This window comes from Staurois parvus, unplaced genomic scaffold (assembly GCF_062004578.1).
Source record: "Staurois parvus isolate SC_StPar_1 unplaced genomic scaffold, SC_StPar_1.0 ptg002082l, whole genome shotgun sequence".
NCBI classification, from domain to species: Eukaryota; Metazoa; Chordata; class Amphibia; order Anura; family Ranidae; genus Staurois; species Staurois parvus.
The window spans coordinates 36,986-61,948 of NW_028319878.1; the positions used below are offsets into that span (position 1 = coordinate 36,986).

At 50.2% G+C, this 24,963-nt stretch overlaps 1 protein-coding gene across 1 annotated transcript in view; it reads right to left on the reverse strand.

Annotated features, from left to right (window-relative positions):
* SPIRE2 (spire type actin nucleation factor 2) overlaps nt 1-24,963 on the reverse strand; it is a 36,364-nt gene continuing 11,401 nt past the window's right edge. The window contains 11 exon segments of the mRNA XM_089664869.1: nt 1-5,385; nt 7,434-7,503; nt 7,506-7,548; nt 11,283-11,310; nt 14,279-14,346; nt 16,218-16,352; nt 16,863-16,978; nt 20,353-20,566; nt 22,408-22,571; nt 24,352-24,475; nt 24,562-24,648. Of these exon segments, the coding sequence (XP_089520995.1) occupies nt 5,178-5,385; nt 7,434-7,503; nt 7,506-7,548; nt 11,283-11,310; nt 14,279-14,346; nt 16,218-16,352; nt 16,863-16,978; nt 20,353-20,566; nt 22,408-22,571; nt 24,352-24,475; nt 24,562-24,648 (1,257 nt within the window). The 3' untranslated portion in view covers nt 1-5,177.

Sequence of the window (24,963 nt, forward strand, 5' to 3'; positions counted from 1 at the left end):
TTTATAGAAAAACAATCTTTACTGCAGTGAGATGTTCCGGGATGAGTCAGAGTGCAGCTCAGGAGAAGCAATTATCTCATATACATATACAGCATATTTATATATTTACACAATCATCCACTCTACATTTTTTGGTATTTTCTTTGTTTTCTTACAAAAATAGGAAGAGTTGAACCACCGCAGGTCTGGAGGGCGACTGGGAATTGTTGCCCTGCAACAAGCAGTCAGCTGCCCCAGTCCTAAGGGGTTAAATCTCATTCGGGTCGCCCGCACTTCTCCATATTGAGGTCTTGTGCCCGTAATGCAATATGTTAGCAGAGATCCATAGTGATGCATCGAGGGGAGTGAAGGTCATGGGTCAATACAAGAGGACTATGGTTACTGGGTGCTTGCCCATCTAAGAAGTCTACTGCCAAAGGGGATTCTGGGAGAGTAAATTGTTGGTTCTCACATGCAAAAGGGATACAATTCCAAGCTTGGGAGCAGAATGTGAGCGTTGGTGACCTCCCGTGTGCGCTAACACACTAAAGGTGCCATATATACCCCAGCACTGCAACATGTGATTCAGATAATAACGGGAACAGTCCAGTCTATGGCTTTCCTAAGGCTAAGTACATGAAGGCATTTGTAGAGACTGGCTTGTAGGTGCTCTGGATGAAGAGAAGAGCATTAAAAAGGGTCTTCAGGTTCTCAAGAGACAGGAGGACCAGCTCTGGAAAGAACAAAGCTTTATTGAAGAACATATTTATGATATTGTGGGGCACCAAGCCACTGCGTCAGGATTAGCACTGGAGACGTTCTTGTAGAGATCTGGATCATAGCAGCTTTAAGAACATCTCTAGCACCAGGCCTGAAGAACTGTCTAGATAGATGTGCCATGAAATGCGAGTGTAAATGGTCTTCCTCAGTTTTTCCTTTAGTTCTCTTCCCTCTGGAACTGAATCCCAAGGACACCTCTGCCAAATCACCTGAGAGGGGGACCTTTTATCCCCTCAGACCCAAGCAATTTAAAAGAACAAATGGCTAGTGCATAACCACCATATAAAATGTCTTCAATTCCAAAAACAAACGGATCCTCACATCAGGCATCACACAGGTCCAGCCGTAGGCGGGGTCATCTGTCCATAAACCACATGGTTGGAAGGCTGACGGGTTCCGGGGACATGCCCCCTTCCTCAGAGCTAAACCAACCTCAATGTCTCAACTTAAATGGTCGCACGTTGTAGACAGTCCTCCTCCTCCATGAGCAAGTGGGCATGGCTAGGATTACAAAGGCAATAAGAGCAATAACCCCCCCCCCCCACCATACTGGCAAAGCACTGCACTACAACTCCCAGCCTGGAAATCTCCAAAATGTATTACCAATGGTACTGGTTTCCTGTTTTTTTCATGGGCTAACGTATGAGAGAGCTTGTACAGGGATGGAATGTATGGCTCTTGTCATTTATTGTCTTTCTGGCTTGGACACCAATATCATGGTAGCTTTGTTGCTTTTTTTTGGAGATTTCCTAGGTGGGATTTGCAGTGCAGTGCTTTGCCAGTATGGTGATGGGGGAGGGGGGTGTTTATTGCCCTTGTGACCCTAGCCCCGCCCACTCGCTTGTTATGGAGGAGGGCTGTCTCCGACATGCAACCATTGAAGTTGTGACATTGTTTGAGGATGGTTTAGCGCTGATGAAGGGAACATGTCCCCCGAAACGTCTCAGCCTTCCAACCACATGATTTATGGACAGCTGACATTGCCTGGTTTTTAGGTTTGTGAGTATCCATTTGTTTTTGGGATCTAAGAAATGTGAATGGTGGTAATGCACTAGGAATTTGCACCCTCCTCTGTTTTTTTGCAGATTTCCCGATCTGAGGAGGGCTGCATCCGAAGAAGCATTACAGGTAACACCACCATTGAGAGTACCTCTGTCTGAGCACTGGGGCCCTTTTAGATTTTCCAAGCAACTTACACAGAAACCCTCTAAACACCCTCCAGCTCCGGTCTAAATGCCGTGTAGAGACCATGTGCTGGTTCCATCTTTCATGAGCCATTTGGCTACAGCAGGTGCTTAGAAGGTTCTGAGTTTCTCCTAGGCTGAGCTGCTTGCAGAATCCTCAGTACATGTCTACATGTATGATGCACTTCAACCGAACATTGACACGTTAACAATAAACATACTCAGGTGTACTCGACCTTAAAGGCATCTTCAGGACAACAGTTTGGTCAACCGGGTTGCAGATCTTTAGCTGTTCACCATTAAGTCTAACTGGCCATTGGTTATGAATTTGGACTGTGACACAAGATCCAGTCAGTGTCTTTCATCCACCAAAGTCAAAGGTCTGAGCGTTTTGTTCCTTGTAAGCCGATGACGGGAGGAACCCAACAAAGTGAGAATACAGAAGTTCTTATGACATCATCCGTGGAGGAACGTCCTGTGTGTGAGGGATCCAGTGATCCAGCTAGGTCCCCACTGATTCCACACAAGGGTGAAAAGTGCTCCCATTTTAGAAGATTTCCATCATAGAGTAGATCTCACAGAACATTACAAACATCAAAGTGGAAGTTCAGTGTTGCACATTGCTCTAATACTGGGAAAGTGGACCTGTATTCCTGGATATGCTGTAAAGGAGGTAGGTGGCAACACTGGCCTGGTTCTTGGTCTACTTGTAAAGGTTGTAGGGTATTTTGGGAGGTTAATGTTACTCATTGGCTCCCAGACCATTAACCCAACTGCCCATAGTAAACCTTTTTATTCAGAACTCTGGATTGCCTGGCTGTTAAGCCGATCCTCTGGCTTTAGTATGGACACGGAACAAGCCTGCAGATCAGTCAGGTTAGAGCACGTGTCCATTATGAAAGGCTTCCTTGGATCTGGTATGCTATGAGGAAGGCTTTGGTTAGGTTTTTGGATCATATATTTTCCATTGTGTGGCAATAACGATTCTTTGAAGAAGGGACCGAGTTGCCGGCTACATTATTACATATTGTGAAGTGAACGCTCGAGGCTGAGCACCGGCTCTCCACTCAAATGTTTCCTATTAACAGTAGAGCTTGGGTGACTCTTGTGTGAATTTTCCTTTGATCCTCACCGTTTCTGCACAGGCGAAGCTGAAAGAAGGTGAGCTTGTGGAAGATCTTGGTGTCCATTACATTAATAGAACACAGAGAGGACACAAATGCCTAGCGCCTCATCTTAAGCATGTTATTAAACGGCACACAAAAAATACGTTATCTACGCACAAGCCAAGTAAGCTATAGGCATGGAGATGTACAAAGCACAAAATCAGGAAGTCCACTCTCCAACTGGAGAAAGGATGACAACGGCAGCTTACACGTTTCGGGGAACTAACCCCCTTCCTCAGGGCTATTTCTATAGCTTTCAGGAAGGGAGATAGTTCCTCGAGACATGCTAGATAGCACAGTCATCCTTTCAGGGAACTAACCCCCTTCCTCTGAACACAGCTTTGAGAAAGGGGGTGAGTTTCCCGAAACACATAAGCTGGCACAGTCATCCTTTTGAGGAACTAACCCCCTTTATCTGAATTAGTTCTATAGCTTTGAGGAAGGGGTTAGTACCCCGAAACACGTAAGCTGGCATAGTCATCCTTTCTCTAATTGAGGTTGGAGAGCGGACTTCCTGATTTTGCCCTTGTTACAGCCACAAGCCAAGTGAGCGATAGGCACGTAGATGAACATTGTTTTCTTATACCCTTTAATAAAGTGCTGAAGATAATGCCCGAGGAGATTGCGCCTTCTCTGTGTTTGTGAAGTTTTGGATTTCCCCGATCTGAGGGCTGCACTGCCATCTCTTTCCTGTCCGGGTTGCTGAAGGTTTTGAAATTCATGGTTCACATGATGGCTGCCACCACCATTTCTGAGCTCTGAAGTCAAAAGGTCGCATGTCCTTTTTCAATCACAGTAATATTTCGAGGTGGGGAAGGACAGATGAGGGAGGCAGAGCAAACTCTTTGTAATCGAGGTTGCTGGGGCTGCTGTAGGAGGCACCATGATAGGTCAGAGTTGGCCTTCAACAGGACATTCCCACAATACACTAAAACCTTCATTATTGATAGAACCATCTACCTCCCCCTCTCTCCTTCACAGCATTATGTTGGTAACTACATTACAAGTGGTCTTTGATACAGAAACATTCCCAAAACTTTAAAGAGGACCTGTCATAAATGAGCTCATTCTTCTGAAGTGCTGCACCATGGCCTGAACAAGAAAGGTCAAGGAGCAATACAGGGCAGATCTGAATACTAGAGGCAGCCAAGACTACCGCATTCTTGGCATGAAATTCTTCCCAAAGGAAAAGGGGAATTCTCCCAGGAGGAAACACAAACTTGTAAAAAAAAAAACAAACCAAAAATCTGCATCTACCACATCCAGGTCCATAATGCTGGGGTCCCTCTGTAAAGCAGACTTTAGTCCAGGCATAACTGGTCCTCAGAAGGTCTACAAACCCAAAGGAATGATAGGCCCATTTAAAGGGTACAAAACATCAAATGCCATGACAGATCCTCTTTTAAGGACAGATACGAATCAAGGAATGAATGTTCCTCTAGAGATCTGTACATACCCCCGACAGCATGAAAGGTCCTCTTTAAAAGGTACAAACACTTAAAAGCTGATCTTTCCATTTTGAATCCTCGAGAGTTGTGTCCCCCACTGGTTAGGTATAGCTTTTCAGTAACTGCAGCCGTGAGAGCCCAGCACCCAAATCCCAACCTCCCCATTGGCTGTCGCCCTTTGTAAGGGGCTTGCTGTTGCCCCCTCTATTTTTTTTGTAATTACAAAATCGGGGCAATGGCGCAGGAGGAGTAAGACTCACTTGCATGGTTTTCGCAATGGCTGCAGCAGGGAGACCTCTCCACTTCAGTTACTAAAAGCTACAGGTAACCAGTAGGTCAACACGTTTACCAGCGTGCACGAGCAACTGACCATAGTGTTGGGTAGATGTAACGAGTGATGGCCATGGTAAGTGTCCAGGGTAAGTGGCCAGACACTGGGATGGTACCCAGGATTTGGTGATGATCTGCTTCACTAGTCCCATTCAGTAACATACATAGCTGCAATGCCTGGTTTAGATGAGGTCATGACATGTTCTGCCCCCGTGTGACCTTATAGCATGGGGATGGGTGGAGGGTGTAAGGTGCTGGGTGGATTTTTGGCAGGGAAAGTGCAGCAGAGATCACAGTTTCTTAACTGTCCGATACTGAGGCTGGGAGGTCCCCACGTAGGGCCTGGTGTTCAGGATGTCCACGCTCTTCCGGCTGGAGCACACCACGTCACGGATGAAACTGGAGCAGTCCAAGCACACGTCCTTCAGAGTGGAACCCTGAGCATAGATGTGGGGGAACTGGCCCTCCACATTCTTCCAGGACAGACCACCGCATGACCTGAACAAAGACAAGACAGCCCATTATAGCCACGAGGTGGTGCAGACGAGGCAGAACTACATGGATGAAACAACGCGTGGACTTTCCCTCGAAATGATGATTGTACAACGTTTTCCAAAATGGTAACCGCTTCCCGACCGCCCTATAGAAGAAGTACCGCTACAGGGCGGCAGGGCTGCGCTAAATCATTATATATATCATTTTGTATTTCTGGATAGGGGGCTGAAAGTGCTCCCTACCACGCCGCTATTGGCTCCTCGGGATGTCAATCACCGGATTCCAGCTGCCAATTCTCGTCTGGGACTTGGTGATCGTTGGTGGAGCTAACGGAGAGGTCTGTATGTAAACAATACAGACCTCTCTCCTGGCAGCAAGGACATGCTGCTTTGTATCTCTCTGCACAGCATGTCTCCCTAGTAACACAGCACACAGTTAACCCTTTGATGACCCCACATGTTAACCCCTTCCTGCCCAGTGCCATTAGGACAGTGTCAGTGCTTATTTATCAGGGCGTGCACACTGCTTTGGATAGCTCTGCACAGCACAGCCATACAAAAGCAGTGTGATTACAGTGAAGTACCAACACACAGCACATACTAAAACACTCCCAGCACACAGGTAACCCTTTGATCGCCCCTCATGATAACCCCTTCCTGTCCAGTGCCATTAGTATAGTGTAGCATATAGCTTTTTTATTACCACTGATCACTTTATTGGTGTCACTGGCAGTTAGTCAGTCAGAACCCCCCCCCCCCCCAGTGTCAGAATGCCCGCCGCAGTCCCGCTGTAAGTCATTGATCGCCATTACTAGTTAAAAAAGAAAAAAGTCCCATTATTTATCCCGCCATTTGTAGACACTATAGCTTTCACGTAAACCAATTAATTTACACGTATCGGTATGTCACGGCGAAGGCACGGGGCGGGGTGTCACGGCGAAGGCACGGGGCGGGGTGTCACGCTGAAGGCACGGGGCGGGGTGTCACGGCGAAGGCACGGGGCGGGGTGTCACGGCGAAGGCACGGGGCGGGGTGTCACGGGGCGGGGTGTCACGGCGAAGGCACGGGGCGGGGTGTCACGGCGAAGGCACGGGGCGGGGTGTCACGGCGAAGACACGGAGCGGGGTGTCACGGCGAAGACACGGAGCGGGGTGTCACGGCGAAGACACGGAGCGGGATACATTTTGGCCGAAATTTATGAAGAAATTAGATTTAAATTTTCTTACTGGACACGTTTTATAGCAAGAAGTAAAAAAATATAGTTTTTTTCAAAATTGTTGGTCTTTTTTTGTTTAAATTTGAAAAATATAAAAGCCGCAGAGGCGATCAAATACCACCTAAAGAAAGCTCAATTTGTGGGAAAAAAAAGGATATAAATTTAGTTTGGGTGCAGTGTTGCATGACCGCGCAATCGTCAGTTAAAGTAACGCGGCGCCGCAGCGCAAAAAGTGGCCTGTCAGAAAGGGGCGGGGAATCCTCCGGAGGGGGAGGGGTTAATAAATTTCACGTTAACTTTGTGCAATGTGATGAGTTCAGCACAAGACATGCAAATCTCCACCCGCTTCTGTTCTGTAGATACCGGGAATACAATACAAAGCAGCAGATCCGTCCTTACAATGTTCCGGGTGCTGCACCCCCACCCCCCTCCAGCCCCCCTAGATGTTCAGAATACGTCTCACCAATGATGGAACGCTCAGCGCAGTGAACCCCAAGACATTGCCGGGGATGCCTGAAATGGAACGCTGAACTCCAAGAAAAAGTACACATCCACACAAGTGGGGGAGGGGCTGGTCAATATTCTGGGGTGCCCTGTACATCGTGGTGTTGATTTTATTGAAATCCACTTTTTATTTCATGTTTTAGGTCATAACTGGCTGTAGATGATAATGGTCATTAGTGATGACATCACACAGGGATCTGGTCCAGTTTATATGATACATTAATGGTTCACCAGAATTGGGATTTTCCTGGAATTTCAGGCGAAATATTTGCTATCCGCTCTCCACAACAATTTACTACAACCCCTCCTATGGGGAACCTGGCTATACTCACTGGAAGGTGTCCCTCTTTTTGTGGGTGTGTCCGACTGTGCCAAGTACACCTGATTGGCTCTCAAACCCACACTGTAGACTGGAATGTGACCCAACTTTTTGGCGGGAAGCTTCATCTGGGGAAAGAATCAATGACAGGTAATTAGAATCAATGACGACCCAGAAGTGTTCACCTCATAGGAACGTTTGTGGAAAAATCTGTCAGTGTATGAGCAGCTGTACAACATCTGTCACTGAAACCGGATTTGCTGCGGCAGCATTACTAGAGGAGCCCGAGATCTTTACCTCAATATACAAATGGGGGCCCTGGCAGGGATATCCCCCCAATAGAGTCCATGGGACCCAGCAGAGATATCTCCCCCCCACTAGAGTCCACGGGACCCGGCAGAGATATCCCCCCCCCCCACTAGAGTCCACGGGACCCGGCAGAGATATCCCCCCCCCACTAGAGTCCACGGGACCCGGCAGAGATATCCCCCCCCCCCACTAGAGTCCACGGGACCCGGCAGAGATATCCCCCCCCCCCACTAGAGTCCACGGGACCCGGCAGAGATATCTCCCCCCCACTAGAGTCCACGGGACCCGGCAGAGATATCTCCCCCCCACTAGAGTCCACGGGACCCGGCAGAGATATCTCCCCCCCACTAGAGTCCACGGGACCCGGCAGAGATATCTCCCCCCCCCACTAGAGTCCAGGGGACCCGGCAGGGATTACTCCCCCCCACTAGAGTCCACGGGACCCGGCAGAGATATCTCCCCCCCCACTAGAGTCCAGGGGACCCGGCAGGGATTACTCCCCATGCAGTCCGAGAGATATAAGAGGCTGACATATATAAACAACTACACATAACTACAATGTGAGATCTCGGTGTGTCTCGGTGTGTCTCGGTGTGTCTCGGTGTGTCTCGGTGTGTCTCGGTCTCGGTCTCGGTGTGTCTCGGTCTCGGTGTGTCTCGGTCTCGGTGTGTCTCGGTCGAGTCGATCATCAAAATTAATCTGCACTTTATTTTAACTTTTAAAACAAAAGTTCTGCCCAGGAGAACAGACGTCCGCCATCACCTTTACTATACAACAGGCTCCGCCACGCCGCTCTCTCATTTAGTTTCACTTTATTTGGGCATGACCTTCACAGACTAAACCCCGCCTACTGCCAGTCCACCGTCCAATAGGAGTGCCCACACTGGCTGCTCAGGTGTCTCATTGAACAGCAGAAGGACATTTGGAAGAGCTTAGCTATAAAGTCAGACCTCAGTAACAGAAAATCAGTTAGGAGGACAGAAGAAGTTTGGTTGGACAATGACTTCACAGCCGGTATTCTGTGGTCTTTGAGCACTATATTGCCAAAAGTATTAGACCCGCCCTCTAAATCATGTGATTCAGGTGTTCCAATCCCCTCCATCTCATGTGATTCAGGTGTTCCAATCCCCTCCATATCATGTGATTCAGGTGTTCCAATCCGCTCCATATCATCTGATTCAGGTGTTCCAATCCCCTCCGTATCATCTGATTCAGGTGTTCCAATCCCTCCATATCATCTGATTCAGGTGTTCCAATCCCCTCCATATCATCTGATTCAGGTGTTCCAATCCCCTCCATATCATCTGATTCAGGTGTTCCAATCCCCTCCATATCATCTGATTCAGGTGTTCCAATCCCCTCCATATCATCTGATTCAGGTGTTCCAATCCCCTCCATATCATCTGATTCAGGTGTTCCAATCCCCTCCATATCATCTGATTCAGGTGCTCCAATCCCCTCCATGGACACAGGTGTATACAATCAAGCCCCTAGGCATGCAGACGGCTTCTACAAACATTGGTGAAAGAACGGGTCGCTCTCAGGAGCTCGGTGACTCCAAGCGTGGTCCCGTGATAGGTGGCCACCTGGGCAATAAGTCCATCTGTGACATTTCCTGGCTACTAAATATTCCACGCTCAACTGTTAGTGGGATTATAACAAAGTGGAAGCAACTGGGAACAACAGCCACTCAGCCACCAAGTGGTAGGCCACGTCACATGACAGGGCAGGGTCAGCGCATGCTGAAGCGCACAGTGCGCAGAAGTCGCCAACTGTCTGCAGAGTCAATAGCTAAAGACCTCCAAACTTGGTGTGGCCTTCAGATGAGCCCAACAACAGTGCGTAGAGAGCTTCATGGAATGGGTTTCCATGGCCGAGCAGCTGCATCCAAGCCTTCCATCACCAAGTGCAATGCAAAGCATCGTATGCCGTGGTGTAAAGCACGCCGCCACTGGACTCTAGAGCAGAGAAGACATGTTCTCTGGAGGGACCAATCACGCTTCTCTGTCTGGCAATCCGATGGACGTGTCTGGGTTTGGCGGTGGCAAGGAGAACGGTACTTACCTGACTGCATTGTGCCAAGTGTAAAGTTTGGTGGAGGGGGGATTATGGTGTGGGGTTGTTTCACAGGGGTTGGGCTTGGCCCCCTAGTTCCAGTGAAGGGAACTCTTAAGGCGACATTTTGGACAATTTTATGCCCCCAACTTTGTGGGAGGATTTTGGGGATGGCCCCTTCCTGTTCCAACAGGACTGCCCACCAGTGCACAAAGCAAGGTCCATAAAGACATGGAGGAGCCAGTTTGGGGTGGAGGAACTTGACTGTCCTGCACAGAGTCCTGACCTCAACCCCATAGAACACCTTTGGGATGAATTAGAGCGGAGACTGCGAGCCAGGCCCCCTCCCCTGACATCAGTGCCTGACCTGACAAATGTGCTTCTGGAAGAATGGTCCAACCTTCCCATAGACACCCTCCTAAACCTTGTGGACGGCCTTCCCAGAAGAGTTGAAGCTGTTATAGCTGCAAAGGGCGGGGCCAACTCAATATTGAACCCTACGGACTAAGACTGGGAGGCCATTAAAGGTCATGTGCGTGGAAAGGGCGGGGCCAACTCAATATTGAACCCTACGGACCAAGACTGGGGGGCCATTAAAGGTCATGTGTGTGGAAAGGGCGGGGCCAACTCAATATTGAACCCTACGGACCAAGACTGGGGGGCCATTAAAGGTCATGTGTGTGGGGAGGCCAGCGGACCAATACTTGTAGCAATATAGTGTATATACGGGGGGTGGGGACAATACTTGGGGCAATATAGTGTATATATGGGGGGCGGGGACAATACTTGGGGCAATATAGTGTATATATACGGGGGGGGTGGGGACAATACTTGGGGCAATATAGTGTATATACGGGGGGCGGGGACAATACTTGGGGCAATATAGTGTATATACGGGGGGGACAATACTTGGGGCAATATAGTGTATATATGGGGGGCGGGGACAATACTTGGGGCAATATAGTGTATATATGGGGGGCGGGGACAATACTTGGGGCAATATAGTGTATATATGGGGGGGTGGGGACAATACTTGGGCAATATAGTGTATATATGGGGGGGTGGGGACAATACTTGGGGCAATATAGTGTATATATGGGGGGGTGGGGACAATACTTGGGGCAATATAGTGTATATACGGGGGGGACAATACTTGGGGCAATATAGTGTATATATGGGGGGCGGGGACAATACTTGGGGCAATATAGTGTATATATGGGGGGGTGGGGACAATACTTGGGGCAAAATAGTTTATATATGGGGGGCGGGGACAATACTTGGGGCAATATAATGCACCTTTACAAGTCTAATGAAGACCACACACACTTTTTTTTATTATTTTTAGCAACGTTCTGTATCGACCGTATAACTACCAGCAACAATCCCTCTGAAATGCATCCTCTAATTGGTTGGGTGGATGACCAGCTAACCAATTAGAATTGGGGATTGGATAAGCTGAGGCTGAATGTTCCCTAGAAGTCACAATATGGACGCTCACCTTCACGCTGCACGAGCCACAGGCAGACCTGAAGGGAAGTAAAAGAAAATTCATTCATTAGAGGTTTATAACGAATATGTGGCAGTCATAGGATAACAGTGATAGCAACCAATCAAAAATATTGCAAACGGATCGAACTTCGCTGCCAAATAATCCGGCTGTTGTGTAATACCTCCCACTGCCACCAGGTGAGAGAGAAGGTACCCATATGGGTGTTGATGCTCAGTCAAGGGGGCCAGTTGATAGTTGGCAGAATGTAGGATACGGCCGGGATTCCCAGATATGGCATCAGTTCCCAATGATTATTTAGTATATCCAGAGCTTTTTTTTCCTCTGAGAATAGGTGCAGAAACTCCCCCTTTCAAGTCACCCCTTGTTTACGCCCCCTACCCACCTCCGAGCGCCGTCCCTTGGTTCCACCCCCCCCCACCCACCTCCGAGCGCCGTCCCTTGGTTCCACCTCCCCCCTACCCACCTCCGAGCACCGTCCCTTGGTTCCACCTCCCACCTACCCACCTCCGAGCACCGTCCCTTGGTTCCACCCCCCTATTCACCTATCTCTTGGTTCCACCCCCTACCCACCTATCTCTTTGTTCCACCCCCTATTCACCTCCAAGCACCTTCCCTTGGTTCCCCCCCCTATTCACCTCCGAGCACCTATCTCTTGGTTCCACCCCCTACCCACCTATCTCTTGGTTCCACCCCCTACCCACCTCCAAGCACCTTCCCTTGGTTCCACCCCCTACCCACCTCCCGGTACCACCCCTTTTAGAGAATACAGAACCAAGTATAATTTTGTGGTGATAAGTAATTTGTTATTGCTAACAATAAAAGCAGTAAAATAGACCCCCCCCAACAGTAGACCCCCCCACAGGCAACAACAAACCCTCCTGCAACATAACCCCCAGCAATAATAGATCTCCCAGCAGCCAGAATCAATAGACCTTCCAACAGCCAGCAAAAAAAATAGACCCCTCCCTCAACAGTAGATCCCTTCCTGACAGAACTGACTCCCTCAGTATCAATAGATCCCCAACACACCCCTTGCCATTACATGATGAGGGTGCCGGAACTGCATTACCCCGCGTTCCCGCTGAAAAAAAGCCCCGGGTATACGCAACATAGCACAAAATGGATACGTTAATGTATTCAATAGCTTGGTCTGCACAATCATGGCTCTCCCACCCTGGTTATGTATTATACAATGTACACTCCCGGCCTCTTTATTAGGTCCACCTGTTCAATGGCTCCGTCACACAAATTGCTAATCAGCCAATCACATGGCAGCAACTCAATGCATTTAGACATCTCGATGTGGTGAAGAAAACTTGTTGAAGTTCAAACCGAGCGTCAGAATGGGGAAGAAAGGGGATTTAAGTGACTGAACGTGGCATGGTTGTTGGTGCCAGACAGGCCGGTCTGAGGATTTCACAAACTGCTGATCTCCTGGGATTTTCCCGCACAACCATCTCTATGGGTTACAGAGAATGGTCCAAAAAAATAGAAAATATCCAGCGAGCGGCAGTTGTGTGGAGGAAAATGCCTTGTTGAGGTCAGAGGTCAGAGGAGAATGGGCAGACTGGTTGGAGATGATAGAAAGGCAACAGGAACTCCAATAACCCCTCATTACACCCAAGGTATGCAGAATACCATCTCTGAACGCACAACACGTCCAACCTTGAAGCAGATGGGCTACACTGGGTGCCACTCCTGTCAGCTAAGAACAGGAAATGGAGGCTACAATTCGCACAGGATCACCAAAATTGGACAATAGAAGATTGGAAAAACGTTGCCTGGCCTGATGAGTCTGGATTTCAGCTGCGACATTCAGATGGTAGGGTTAGAATTTGGTGTAAACAGCATGAAAGCATGGATCCATCCTGCCTTGTATCAATGGTTCAGGCTGGTGGTGGTGGTGTCATGGTGTGGAGGATCCATCTTGCCTTGTATCAATGGTTCAGGCTGGTGGTGGTGGTGTCATGGTGTGGGGGATCCATCCTGCCTTGTATCAATGGTTCAGGCTGGGGGGGGGTGGTGTCATGGTGTGGGGGATCCATCCTGCCTTGTATCAATGGTTCAGGTTGGTGGTGGTGGTGTCATGGTGTGGGGGATCCATCCTGCCTTGTATCAATGGTTTAGGTTGGTGGTGGTGGTGTCATGGTGTGGTGGATTCCTCCTGCCTTGTATCCACGGTTCAGGCTGGTGGTGGTGTCATGGTGTGGTGGATTCCTCCTGCCTTGTATCCACGGTTCAGGCTGGGTGGTGGTGGTGTCATGGTGTGGGGGATCCATCCTGCCTTGTATCAATGGTTCAGGCTGGTGGTGGTGGTGTCATGGTGTGGTGGATCCATCCTGCCTTGTATCAATGGTTCAGGCTGGTGGTGTCATGGTGTGGTGGATCCATCCTGCCTTGTATCAATGGTTCAGGCTGGTGGTGGTGGTGTCATGGTGTGGTGGATTCCTCCTGCCTTGTATCCACGGTTCAGGCTGGTGGTGGTGGTGTCATGGTGTGGTGGATCCATCCTGCCTTGTATCAATGGTTCAGGCTGGTGGTGGTGGTGTCATGGTGTGGGGGGATCCATCCTGCCTTGTATCCATGGTTCAGGCTGGTGGTGGTGGTGTCATGGTGTGGTGGATCCATCCTGCCTTGTATCCATGGTTCAGGCTGGTGGTGGTGTCATGGTGTGGTGGATCCATCCTGCCTTGTATCAATGGTTCAGGCTGGTGGTGGTGGTGTCATGGTGTGGGGGATCCATCCTGCCTTGTATCAATGGTTCAGGTTGGTGGTGGTGGTGTCATGGTGTGGTGGATTCCTCCTGCCTTGTATCCACGGTTCAGGCTGGTGGTGGAGGTGTCATAGTGTGGTGGATTCCTCCTGCCTTGTATCAATGGTTCAGGCTGGTGGTGTCATGGTGTGGGGGAGATTTTCTTGGCACTGGCATGGTGGACCTCATAAAGTGGCCGGTGAGTGTATATAACCGAGCGATCAATACTCACCTCTTACAGAACAAACAGTTGGCCGGCCAGGAGAAGAGAGGGAACTTCGATCTGCAACAGCAGCAAACCTGAGAATGAGAACATTCAATGTATTATGGGGAATATTCAGGGGGAAGTTTGTACAAGTCCAGTAAGAAGAAGGAAAGGAACAAAAAGTATTCATACCCTTAAAAGGAAATTAAAGTATTTTGTGTGTATATCATGTTCAGGATTAGGAACGCGCACTTTTAAAAACAGGCGAATACTAAATATTACATATGAAGGTTTTGTGTTCTCCTATTGAGCTGAACGATAAAAGCCAAAGTCATAGTTGTGTATCTTCAGCTTTGCTGACACAAGTCCATTGATTACAGACCTCAATAGATGAAGCTGAAAAAGCCATCAGAGCAGCAAGTCCCCTTATTCTTTATCAGAGAGACTGTCTGAAGTTTCAAATCAGACAAACTGAACCTAAAGCGAGCAGAGCCAGCCCCGGGAACCAGTTCAAACTGATCATTTATATGTAAAACAAACACTGTATACATGTATACACAGCGGCTAAGTGGTTAGCACTTCCGCCTGGCAGTACTGGGGTCGTTGGTACGAATTCCAAACACAGCACCACCTGCCTGGAGTTTGCATGTTCTCCCACAGACACAGACACACTAGATTGCCCCAGTCTTAGTCCGTAGGGTTCAATATTGAGTTGGCTCCGCCCTTCCCACACACTTGACCTTTAATGGCCCCCCAGTCTTAGTCCGTAGGGTTCAATATTGAGTTGGCCCCGCCCTTTGCAGCTATAACAGCTTCAACTCTTCTGGGAAGGCCGTCCACAAGGTTTAGGAGGGCACAAAGCAAGGTCCATAAAGACATGGGGGAGCCAGTTTGGGGTGGAGGAACTTGACTGTCCTGCACAGAGTCCTGACCTCAACCCCAAAGAACACCTTTGGGATGAATTAGAGCGGAGACTGCGAGCCAGGCCTCCTCCCCCAACATCAGTGCCTGACCTGACAAATGTGCTTCTGGAAGAATGGTCCAACCTTCCCATAGACACCCTCCTAAACCTTGTGGACGGCCTTCCCAGAAGAGTTGAAGCTGTTATAGCTGCAAAGGGCGGGGCCAACTCAATATTGAACCCTACGGACTAAGACTGGGGGGCCATTACAGGTCATGTGTGTGAAAAGGGCGGGGCCAACTCAATATTGAACCCTACAGACTAAGACTGGGGGGGCCATTAAAGGTCATGTGTGTGGAAAGGGCGGGGCCAACTCAATATTGAACCCTACGGACTAAGACTGGGGGGCCATTAAAGGTCATGTGTGAGGAAAGGGCGGGGCCAACTCAATATCGAACCCTATGGACTAAGACTGGGGGGCATTAAAGGTCATGTGTGTGGGAAGGCGGGGGGCCAATATTGGACCCTACGGACTAAGACTGGGGGGCCATTGAAGGTTATGTGGGTGGGAAGGCCGGTGGCCCGATATTGAACCCTACAGACTAAGACTGGGGGCCATTAAAGGTCATGTGTGTGGGAAGGGCGGGGCCAACTCAATATTGAACCCTACGGACTAAGACTGGGGGGCCATTAAAGGTCATGTGCGTGGAAAGGGGTGGGGCCAACTCAATATTGAACCCTATGGACCAAGACTGGGGGGCCATTAAAGGTCATGTGCGTGGAAAGGGGTGGGGCCAACTCAATATTGAACCCTACGGACTAAGACTGGGGGGCCATTAAAGGTCATGTGCGTGGAAAGGGGTGGGGCCAACTCAATATTGAACCCTACGGACTGAGACTGGGGGGCCATTAAAGGTCACGTGCGTGGAAAGGCCAGCGGCCCAATACTTGGGGTAACATAGGGGATAATACTTGGGGCAATATAGTGTATATGGGATGTATACAATAGAATACGCTGTATATACATCATTAGGCTCCTCCCCTGACAGCGGCGGGGCCCCGTACCTTCCCCTTCTTCATGTTGCTGTACAGCTCTTTGCTCTGCAGGAACTTCTCCATCTCGGCCTTCACCAGCACCCGCCGCACGTTTATCACCTCCTCCACGGTGAGCGCCAACGTGTCCACCGGATGGCTGAATTCCTGCAGGAAGATTTCGAGGCTCATTATGGGCAGCAATACAACAGACACCCTGCAGGGTGCAGCAACTCATAAAAGTGAAAGGTGTGTTCTGATTGGTTGCTCTGAGTCTCTACGATCAGCACAAAGCTTTCTTCATTATGAAAAATCTTCTTTTTCCGGAAAGAAAATCCCGGCTTTGTGGGCAATATATAGAAAGCCCTTTCTGTGGGCTGCTCAGGGCTCGTGTCATGAATGGAGGAGGATCAGCTGCGCCGTCACCTCAGTTATGTGACTTTTTGAAAGAAAAAAAAAATCGGCATGCTGGATGTTCGACGCTTACTGTAGTGTATGGGAGAGATGAAACGAAGAGCTTCAGCAAACACATCATTGGCAGCGACCTATTCTTACAGTTACAAACAATAAAAAAAAAAAAAAAAGGGGAGTTTTTTTCCCCTCGGAGTTCGGCTTTAACAAAAATCTAAGCACTGCGGAAATCGATGGCGTTATAGAATGTATGAGATGGAATCTTACCAGCCAGCGGTGCCGGTTGTCTCCACTCGAGTCGGGTTCGGTCTTCTCCTGCACAGAGCCGAGTGTACTGCGGTTGGGTGAGGGAGTCCCGCAGCTTCCACATCGCGAGTAACTCACTGCGGACAAAACGTAACATTGTGACAGGTTTTAATTTTCTTTATTTTTTACACACAAATGATTCCACGTGACAGATGGAGCCGCCCAACTTCAGCATCAAACATCCCATAATACACATCAGCGATTGTCCCGTCAGTCTGCACAATTCTTACTCTATTCTTGTAAAAATGTCCAGAAACACAAAGGGGGGCGTTTATGGAAAAAAAAAATAAAAATATGCGATTTGAAACTTGCATGTCGTGGCAATCCACAGCCAGTATGAGCGAGCGCCCGGCGGCGTCATAAACCCGAGAAATGACAGAATAAAATGTGCACTTTGTACCAAACACTAACCAAAAAAAGGAGTTTTGTATAGGTTTGGTGTGTTTTATTGTAGGGATTTGGGGGAAAAAAATCGTGTTTGCAGACAACCATGTCATCCTAAGAAAAGGACAGATCCATAGCAGAAATGTAAAGATTGCTCTGCTCCCCGGACCCCGCGTTCACCATATCCCGTCTCCCCGCAATCACCATATCTCCTCCTCCCAGACCCCGCGTTCACCATATCCCGTCTCCCCGCACCCACCATATCCCCTCTCCCCGGACCGCGCGTTCACCATATCCCGTCTCCCCGCACCCACCGTATCTCCTCTCCCCGGACCCCGCGTTCACCGTATCCCGTCTCCCCGCAATCACCATATCCCCGGACCCCGCGTTCACCATATCCCGTCTCCCCGGACCCACCGTATCTCCTCTCCCCGGACCCCGCGTTCACCGTATCCCGTCTCCCCGCAATCACCATATCCCCTCTCCCCGGACCCCGCGTTCACCATATCCCGTCTCCCTGCAATCACCATATCCCCTCTCCCCGGACCCCGCGTTCACCATATCCCGTCTCCCTGCAATCACCATATCCCCTCTCCCCGCGTTCACCGTATCCGCTCTCCCCGGACCCCGCGTTCACCATATCCCCTCTCCCCGCACCCACCATATCTCCTCTCCCCGGACCCGGCATTCACCATATCCCGTCTCCCCGCAATCACCATATCCCCTCTCCCCGGACCCCGCGTTCACCGTATCCCGTCTCCCCGGACCCCCGCGTTCACCGTCTCCCGTCTCCCCGCGTTCACCGTATCCCGTCTCCCCGCGTTCACCGTATCCCGTCTCCCCGCGTTCACCGTATCCCGTCTCCCCGCGTTCACCGTATCCCGTCTCCCCGCGTTCACCGTATCCCGTCTCCCCGCGTTCACCGTATCCCGTCTCCCCGCGTTCACCGTATCCCGTCTCCCCGCGTTCACCGTATCCCGTCTCCCCGGACCCCGCGTTCACCGTATCCCGTCTCCCCGCGTTCACCGTATCCCGTCTCCCCGCGTTCACCGTATCCGCTCTCCCCGGACCCCGCGTTCACCGTATCCCGTCTCCCCGCGTTCACCGTATCCCGTCTCCCCGCGTTCACCGTATCCCGTCTCCCCGGACCCCGCGTTCACCGTATCCCGTCTCCCCGCGTTCACCGTATCCGCTCTCCCCGGACCCCGCGTTCACCGTATCCCGTCTCCCCGCGTTCACCGTATCCCGTCTCCCCGCGTTCACCGTATCCGCTCTCCCCGGACCCCGCGTTCACCATATCCGCTCTCCCCGGACCCCGCGTTCACCATATCCGCTCTCCCCGGACCCCGCATTCACCATATCCGCTCCCCCCAGACCCCGCATTCACCATATCCGCTCTCCCCGGACCCCGCATTCACCGTATCCGCTCTCCCCGGACCCCGCATTCACCGTATCCGCTCCCCCCGGACCCCGCATTCACCGTATCCGCTCTCCCCGGACCCCGCATTCACCGTATCCGCTCTCCCCGGACCCCGCATTCACCGTATCCGCTCTCCCCGGACCCCGCATTCACCGTATCCGCTCTCCCCGGACCCCGCATTCACCGTATCCGCTCTCCCCGGACCCCGCATTCACCGTATCCGCTCTCCCCGGACCCCGCATTCACCATATCCGCTCCCCCCGGACCCCGCATTCACTATGTCCGCTCCCCCCGGACCCCGCATTCACTATGTCCTCTCCCCCCGGACCCCGCATTCACTGTGTCCTCTCCCCCCGGACCCCGCATTCACTGTATCCGCTCTCCCCGGACCCCGCATTCACTAAATCCGCTCTCCCCGGACCCCGCATTCACTATATCCGCTCCCCCCGGACCCCGCATTCACTATATCCGCTCTCCCCGGACCCCGCATTCACTATATCCGCTCTCCCCGGACCCCGCATTCACTATATCCGCTCTCCCCGGACCCCGCATTCACTATATCCGCTCTCCCCGGACCCCGCATTCAGTATATCCGCTCTCCCCGGACCCCGCATTCAGTATATCCGCTCTCCCCGGACCCCGCATTCAGTGTATCCGCTCTCCCCGGACCCCGCATTCACTGTATCCGCTCTCCCCGGACCCCGCATTCACTATATCCGCTCTCCCCGGACCCCGCATTCACTGTATCCGCTCTCCCCGGACCCCGCATTCAGTATATCCGCTCTCCCCGGACCCCGCATTCACTATATCCGCTCTCCCCGGACCCCGCATTCACTATATCCGCTCTCCCCGGACCCCGCATTCACTATATCCGCTCTCCCCGGACCCCGCATTCATTATATCCGCTCTCCCCGGACCCCGCATTCACTATATCCGCTCTCCCCGGACCCCGCATTCACTATATCCGCTCTCCCCGGACCCCGCATTCACTATATCCGCTCTCCCCGGACCCCGCATTCACTATATCCGCTCTCCCCGGACCCCGCATTCACTATATCCGCTCTCCCCGGACCCTGCATTCACTATATCCGCTCTCCCCGGACCCCGCATTCATTATATCCACTCTTGTGACTTCTATCAGTATCCAGCACAACACTGGTTAAAGCCTATAGGAGGAGTTTTCATTCTGCTCTAGGAGGATGCAGAACCCCTGACCTGTCTGGACAGCGCTGATTGGCTCTGTGCTGATCATATGCACTCTCCCAAGACAAGAAAAAAAAACACCTCTCTAGCAATACACACTAAACTGAGCATGTGCAGAAGGGCTGCGGGTTCAGTCTGTTATCAGCGTGGACATTTGAACAAGAGGAGGATCAGAGAAGACAGGATCAAACAGCCTTGTTACACAATGCAAAGGATTAACCCCTTAGGTCCCACAGTGAGTATACCCAGCATGCTTTGCTGCATCTACAGACTGGGGTCACTGTTGAGGGTTCAGGAACACTTGAAGTTGGAGGCCTCAGAGCTGCCATTTGAGAAGGAGCAGTAAAGCACAACCATGGTGCAGCACTACAAAGGCAGGAAGCAGAGCCTGAGCATGTAATGACACCCCCGGAAATGACTGGTCAGAACGCAGGGACAACTCACAGCAACTTCGATTGGCTCCGTGTGGGATGTTCATGCTGCCGGATCGCGCTCGTGTTTCCGATTCCTGCGGTTCCGGAGGCGCTCTTCGTGGAGGTTTGTGTCCCATCTCACACTGCAGCTGGGCCAGGTCCTGCTCCGAGAACGATCGGTCACGTTTAAGAGGCAGCGGGGCGCTGATTACCCTCCGCAGCTCAGAGTTGGGGGAATCGTCCTCCTGCAATACAACACCGGGAGTGTCACATCGAACAGCTTCCATCATGATCAGCAAAACTCCGCCCATTCTCAGCGCAGGGGGCCAAATCACAGGTCATGTGATGCTTTCAGACCAATAAACCAATCAGGATTTTGGCAGCTAAAATGCTCCGTTACAATAGATCTCAATGGAGGCAATTCTGGTGCATTTCCTGAAATCCCAGAACACTACAAAAGTCTTTCCCGCCACTTCTTACCCTGGCAGAAAGTTATGCCGGCCATACATGGGTCGAAATTCAACCGATTTTTCGTTCGAAAATCGGACCTAAGAATTATCGTCCAATTTTCGCATTGTTAGTGGGTCAATGGCACCGACCGATTTTCTTGGTTCCTCCCCTTTTCGGTGACTCAAAAGTAGCAGCTGCAGGGGAGAAGAACCCCTGCACGCTGTCATGGGGGAAGGGGGGTCCCATCTGCACCAGGTTGCACCCTATATACGGGTTTAAAACGAGCTCCACCCAAAAAAGCGGAAGTTCCGCTTTAAGCCTTTGTCCCCCGCTCCCCATTAAGCATTGGCACCTTTGGGAAAAGGGGGGAACCCAAATTTGACAGGTACCCGCTCCCACTTCGATCGCCTAGGCCAGGGGTAGGCAACTTGCGGCTCTCTAGCTGTTGTGGAACTACATTTCCCATGAGGCATTGCAACATTAACAGGCATTGCAAACTGACAGTTACAGCTATGACTTGCAGAGGCATGATGGAACTTGTAGTCCTGCAACAGCTGGAGAGCCACAGGTTGCCTACCCCTGCCCTAGGTGATCGGAAGCAGAAGTTGTCCTTCCTGCCCCCCCCCCCCCCCCCGTAGTCTTCTGGGACACGTGACAGAAGACTACAGGACCATTCATAATGCGCAGCGTTTCTCGCACATGCTCAGTAGGCACCCAGCTGTGAAGCCGCAAGCTGTCCCCACCGCGTGCCCACACTGAAGATGGCGGCGCCAGGGAGAGAAGACGGCCGGTGAAACCAGCCATGGTGAGGACACCGCTGGACCGAGGGACAGGTAAGTGGCTGTATTTTAAGAGTCAGCAGATACAGTTTTTGCAGCTGCTGACTTTTTTTTTTTTTGGTTTAAGGTGGAACTCCGCTTTAACATGTATTGTAGAAAAGGTGGAGTTGGATTTTACATTTTATACGGTACTGGAAAAGGAAAAAGGCAGCATGTCAATTACAGGAGCAGGGGGATGAAGATTTTGGGAAATGCGATTTGCAGACCACATATTGTCACCAGGATTAAAAAGGAAAGGGGATACATTTCTTCATTGGCGGTTACAGGAAATCAGAACTGGCTGTAGATTTCATAGGAAAAGTCATTGACGGCATTTCATTACAAACTGTCTTGTGTATTCATTTTATCAGATGTAACAAAAAAAAAGAAAGACCTCAACAGCCAGAAAACATCAAAGAAGAATATTAAAAGAATAATGAAATATATAATTAGAATATAAAAATAAAATATTAATAAGTATTAAAAAAAAAAAAAATCAAACAGCCAGAAAACATCAAAATGAGAATATAAAAATGAATAATGAAATTAGAATATAAAGATAATGAAATTATAATAATATAAAAATAAAATATTAATGTGTAAGTATAAAAAAAAAAAAAAAAAAAAAAAAAAAAAGGGATGTAATAATGGTTTTAAACAGAGACTTCTGCTGATTCTCATCATTTTCCTTTCGGAGGGATTTCAGACGTCCACGGGACAACTAGTGACATAAATATGATCACAGGGGGAAGCCTGCAGGAATTTGCATTACATCTGGTAGGACCAAGCTAAAGTTCCATTCAAAATATCTGTATTACCTCAGACAGATTCATCTCCTCCATCTCAGCCAATGTCGGGGCTTTTAGCAGAACACGAGGGCGTGGCCGGGGGGCTCCCGAATCCGGAACGGAGAGGTTAATGCAGGACGTTGACTTCTGGTCACTGGAACACGCATCCACGATACAGGGGAGAGACCCGAAACCTGAGGACGTGTACATGAGGGTAGAGCGTTAGAATGAAGGCGATCCTGAACTGGAAACACTTCTGCATATGGGACTTTGCTTCTGAACGGCTTTTCCCACCCGAGACAACGTGAATGGAGAAGCAGCTTGATGCAACTCAGAAGCAGTTGCTTCTAAACAATTCAAAAAGCAAGAAAAAGCATCCAGGAGGTACCTAAAAGCACACGGCATTCGGGGGTCTTGAGTCGGAAGCGTATCCATGCCCCAAGCATGCAAGCTCATAAGTATAACTAGAAGCCACATAGTCCCGGGTTCAAGTATAAAAAGGGAATCCCTTACACACTATATGACCAAGAGTTTTTGGGCATCTGACCATCACACCTATAGGAGCTTGTTGAACAGTCCACTCAGAAACCATGGACATCAATATGAAGTCCCCCCTCCTCTGCAGCACCCTCCACTCTTCTGGGAAGGCTTTCCACAAGATTTTGGAGTGTGATGGTGGGAATTTGAGCCCTTTCAGGCAAAAGAACAATTTGTGAGGTCAGGTATTTATGAGAAGACCTCAGTAGCGTTGAGGTCAGGGCTCTGTACAGGACACTCGAGTTCCTCCACATCAAGCTAGTCATCCATGTCTTTATGGAGCTGGCTTTGTACACGGGGGACAGTCATGGGGGGACAGAAAAGGGTCTTCACCAAACTGTCACCACAAGGCTGGAAGAGTACAATTATCTAAAATGTCTCTGCATTCAACGTTCAAAAGGAAAGTTCTCAATTTGTAGCGATGTCCAAAACGTTTGGTCATTGTGTATCTCATGCAAAATGTTAATGAGGACGAAGTAACCTTTAATGAAAACAAAGTATGGCTTTTCCAAGGAGCAAATCAAACCAAAAATGGATGATTCAGTTAGTGTTGTTCGCTTTCACTTGCTGACATATAATGGATTCTAGACCTTCATCCCATCCCACCCAATCATGACTTCTAATGGGCTCTAGACCACCACCCCATCATGACCTCCAACGGGCTCTAGACCACCAGCCCATCATGACCTCCAACGGGCTCTAGACCACCACCCCATCAGGACCTCCAACGGGCTCTAGACCACCACCCCATCAGGACCTCCAACGGGCTCTAGACCACCAGCCCATATTGACCTCCAACGGGCTCTAGACCACCAGCCCATATTGACCTCCAACGGGCTCTAGACCACCACCCCATCATGACCTCCAACGGGCTCTAGACCACCACCCCATCATGACCTCCAACGGGCTCTAGACCACCACCCCATCATGACCTCCAACGGGCTCTAGACCACCACCCCATCATGACCTCCAACGGGCTCTAGACCACCACCCCATCAGGACCTCCAACGGGCTCTAGACCACCACCCCATCAGGACCTCCAACGGGCTCTAGACCACCAGCCCATATTGACCTCCAACGGGCTCTAGACCACCACCCCGTCAGGACCTCCAACGGGCTCTAGACCACCACCCCATCATGACCTCCAACGGGCTCTAGACCACCACCCCATCATGACCTCCAACGGGCTCTAGACCACCACCCCATCATGACCTCCAACGGGCTCTAGACCACCACCCCATCATGACCTCCAACGGGCTCTAGACCACCACCCCATCAGGACCTCCAATGGGCTCTAGACCCCGACCCCATTCAACCCAATCATGACTTCTAATGGGCTCTAGGCCCCACCCCATCATGACCTCTAATGGACTGGTTTGGTCGTGGGTTGACATATCTACCTGCACAGAGGAGACCAGCCCTCTCAGACCACATTACCTTTCTGCCCTCTTTGCCGAGTCTCCACAGGGCGCAGCTTTGGCTCTTGTTTAATCTCCTCCAAAATCTTTTCGTGGAGACTCCTCTGTTGGAGAGGTAATGGCGGCAGATTCCTACTGGACACCTACAGAGAAGAGAACATGCTAAGCCCATCTACAGTTCCTATTTAGTGCAGAATGCATTTGGAGAGAGAACTAGAGAAGACCTTACTGGCTTGAGAGGAGGACGGGACCTGATGAAGTCCAGGATTAGCTCATGTGCATCTTTCTTGACCTTTGGAGGGATGTCTCCCCCTACCTGTCAAATAATAGAATACATCATTAAACACCCCGCGTAAAATGACAGCGCTCTATGCTCTATGAGTACCTATAATAAAAAAATAAATAATCAGCCACAAGATCATTAGCATGTATGTGCAGGGATGCTGTGCTGAGTGAATGATTCTTTAATGAAGAAAAACTGCCCTTCCCCCCCCCAAAAAACAATAAAACAAAAAACTCAGAATGCACTTTTTGGAGTCTTGGATTTCCTCCCCCCCCCACGATGCTCACAGTGGTTTAATCTGCCGACCCCTACATTACTACTGTGTCTTGTAGTGATATAGAGGTCTAC